Source organism: Zophobas morio, unplaced genomic scaffold (genome assembly GCF_036711695.1).
Source record: "Zophobas morio isolate AGI-343-1 ecotype UQ-CSIRO unplaced genomic scaffold, CSIRO_AGI_Zmor_V1 ptg000016l, whole genome shotgun sequence".
Classification (NCBI taxonomy): Eukaryota; Metazoa; Arthropoda; class Insecta; order Coleoptera; family Tenebrionidae; genus Zophobas; species Zophobas morio.
Genome location: NW_026972121.1, coordinates 1,766,931 through 1,770,403, shown reverse-complemented (window position 1 = coordinate 1,770,403; position 3,473 = coordinate 1,766,931). Strand labels below are relative to the sequence as shown.

The window sequence follows — 3,473 nt, the reverse complement described above, 5'->3', positions numbered from 1 at the left end:
GTTAGTTGGTCCTTGTCAAGTGCTTGTCAAATTATTGCGAAATTGCTTAAATCAGCCTTGAATGTGATCGAAATTATTAGTAAGCGTGCAAATTTGGCCCCTTGTGGTCATCTTTTATTAGAAAAGAGTGAAGAAAGGGGAATTTGTGCAAAAATCGCCCGTTATACTCTGGGTAGGTAAGTTTGGTTTTAACGCAACGTTGCTGATTTTGAGGTTTCAGAGGGCGTTCTGGTGGCTTTCAGAGGGTTTTCGTGGCGTGGTTGACGGGTTTTGGCCCCCTGGAGCTCTCCTTCGATGGTGGTCTGAAAATGGCGAAAGTGTCTCAATGCGGATTTTGCTTTGAAATGCTCGTGGAACGAAAGTGTGGGGTTCGACTTGTCGTGGCGACAAAGGGCCCGCGTCGATTTTCCGCCGTTGGCCCTTTTCCCAGCGGCCGATTGAGGTCGCGTTCGAACTTCCCGCGCTCAGATGTCGCCCGCTTCGTGCGCGTCCGCCTTCGCTCGGTCCGCGCCAAAAGCTGTCTTCCAGGCTCGCCGTCGAATTTAATTCGCGTCCCCGAAGGTGCGAACGTGTCGGAAAAATCGTTGGCGGTTTTTGGGAGGCCGCTGCGAGCACGGGGAGCGGCGTCGCCGGGTTATGTAACGTGTCCGAGTGCGTGTTTTGACTCTGTTTTGACTCCGGCGGTGTGCAGGCCTTGACTGAAATCTCGCGTTTGCTCTGTGATCGGAGTCGCCGTTGGTTGTTGTGAGGGCAAGCGAATAGAGTGCGTTGTTTGGTGTAAAGTGAAGTCGCCATTGTTGTTCAATAAAATAGTGCGGAGTTCTCGTGCGTGGAAGTCGTCCGTGGGGATGGCGTCCTGGTGAGAGCGTCGCCGGAAGCGGTCCTTTGTGCTGGGTGCTCGCGTAGACGTTGGCGTTTCGCAGTGCCGTCACGTGGGAGTGCTGTGGTGATTCGGTCGAAAATCGGAAGCGGAAGCATGGAGCCGGCGGGCGACTAGGAGGGCGGCCCTGGGGCGGAGCGCCGGATGAATGGGACTGCGTACGGCCTCGGTGCGGCGGCCCTATGCGGAGGCTATGGCCCCGGCCCTGACGGACCCTGCCCAGAAGCAGAGCTTCACGCTGCCCCCCAAGCCCAGGTAGAGACACCCGCTTGCTTTCTCCCGTTCCCTTCCCCCCAGAAACTCTTCGCTGCTGTTTACCGGGTCGCAGACACGGCCCCCGACCTAACAGGCCAAACATTGCACAATTTTCAACACTGTTTCAGAATCTCAAATCGCACAAATTTTAATTTAAAGAGCCCTTCACACGACAAAAACCTCCAGATTTTCTGCCAATTTTGGGGTAAATAGTTCCGACCTTGCGGTGCACAAAAGTGTGCAATATTGCAACGATAACCGAAAAATTTGAACAGGACCGGGCTCGAAAACATGACACACTTTTCCAACAGTAGGTTCGCTGCACTTAACACAATTTTGGAAATTCATTTCGTGTAAAGAGATATAATTTAACTAATAATAATCCCCTCCTAAAATAGCTGACGTCATTTTAAAATATACGCAGTGAAATCTAGTGTTACATTGTACGTAGTTGTTTGAACCCACAGTACTGACTTCATTAACACGTTGAGTGTTTTGTGCTCCATTATAATAGATTTTTATGAGCAGGTAAAAATAGAATCACCGTTTTTTTTTTTGTTTTCCAGTTAGTAACTTCTTTGATCGTGATTCTATATCTTTTACTCATACGTCTGCGTGTTATGGACGATTGTGTTTAAAGGTTAATCTTAACGGTTACGACCTCGTCACATACCAATATTGGTTTAAGGTTTGCACAACGTTAGTCGTCGTAAATCAGTGGTTGTTCATTGCTTTCAAAAAGGTGATGACGTTGGTACGTCCACTCCTGTATTTGTAGTTTATGAATCTACCTTGCTTTTGTTTATTATTAGTCCTCGAGTCCTGTTGTGACTGCTTAGTTTGAATTGAAATTGTGTGTACACGTGTCTTTACTAAGATGACGTCATCACCAAATGTTGCAACGGAAAAACTCACTTGAAACACACAGTAGTAAATCAAATTAATAATAAAATTTTGTAATATTTCGAAAAAGCTGGGTTTGTTATGTTGTAGTGTGCTTTGGAGACGAGAGAAGTTTTGTCTACTTCCGCCTCATAGCTTACTTACAATTTACAGTGGAATTTCTTCTGAAAATATATTTAATTAACCAGGGCCGGCGTCTGCAATTTTACTTTATTTAAAAAGTATATAAAATTTGGTTCCGGACACCGACGTTTTTGTGTACTAGGACTACCGGCGCCTTTGGAAAATTCCCATTTTTTGAAAGATCCTCAATTTTGAAGTAACGAAAAAATCTCTGGAATCCCTTGTGTTTTGTTTTTGAAGTAATTTGGAAGAATCGGGCGGATCTTTCCGTGAATTGTTTTTGAAGTCGTTTCAAAGATTCTCGGCGATCTACTATGGGTCTTGTTTTTAAAGTAATTTGAAATAATCTCGGGGATATTTCTGTGTTTTATTTTTGAAGTAGTTTGAAAGAATCTCGGGGATCCACTGTGAGTCTTGTTTTTGAAGTAATTTTGAAGAATCTCGTGGGTATTTCTGTGTTTTGTTTTTGAAGTAGATTGAAATAATCTTGAGGATCCACTGTCGGTCTTGTTTTTAAAGTAATTTGAAATAATCTCTGGGAAATTTCTGTCCTGTTTTTGAAGTAACTTGAAAAAATCTCGTGGATGTTTCTGTCTTGTTTTTGAAGTAACTTGAAAAAATCTCGGGGATGTTTCCGTCTTGTTTTTGAAGTAACTTGAAAAAATCTCGGGGATGCTTTATATTTTGTTTTTGAAGTAGTTTAAAAGAATCTCTGGGACCACTTGTGTTTTGTTTTTTAAGTAATTTGAAAGAATCTCGGGGTTTACTTCTGTCTTTTGTTTTTAAAGTAATTTGAAAGAATCTCGGGGATATTTCTGTGTTTTGTATTTGAAGTAATTTGAAAGGATCTCGAGGATATTTCTGTGGTTTGTTTTTGAAGTAGGTTGAAAGAATCTTGGGAATATTTCTGTGTTTTGTTTTTGAAGTAGTTTGAAAGAATCTTGGGGATCCACTATGGGTCTTGTTTTTAAGATAATTTGAAAGAATTTCGGGGATATTTCTGTCCTGTTTTTGAAGTAACTTGAAAAAATCTCGGGGATGGTTTGTATTTTGTTTTTGAAATAGTTTGAAAGAATCTTCGGGACCACTTGTGTTTTGTTTTTTTAAATAATTTGAAAGAACCTCGGGGTTTACTTCTGTGTTTTGTTTTTGAAGTAGTAGTTTCAAAGAATCTCGGGAATCCACTATGGGTCTTGTTTTTAAAGTAATTTTAAAGAATCTCTGGGATATTTCTGTGTTTTGTTTTTCAAGTAGTTCGAGACAATCTTGGGGCTCTACTGTGGATCTTGTTTTTTAAAGAAATTTTGGAGAA

General features: G+C 42.1%; 1 protein-coding gene across 1 annotated transcript in view; it reads left to right on the top strand.

The window, feature by feature from the left end:
- Window positions 1-80: 80 nt before the first annotated feature.
- Nsl1 (non-specific lethal 1) overlaps window positions 81-3,473 on the top strand; it is a 33,019-nt gene continuing 29,626 nt past the window's right edge. The window contains exons 1-2 of the mRNA XM_064056685.1: window positions 81-172; window positions 221-1,135. Of these exons, the coding sequence (XP_063912755.1) occupies window positions 1,029-1,135 (107 nt within the window). The 5' untranslated portion in view covers window positions 81-172; window positions 221-1,028. The remainder of the gene's footprint in view (window positions 173-220; window positions 1,136-3,473) is intronic.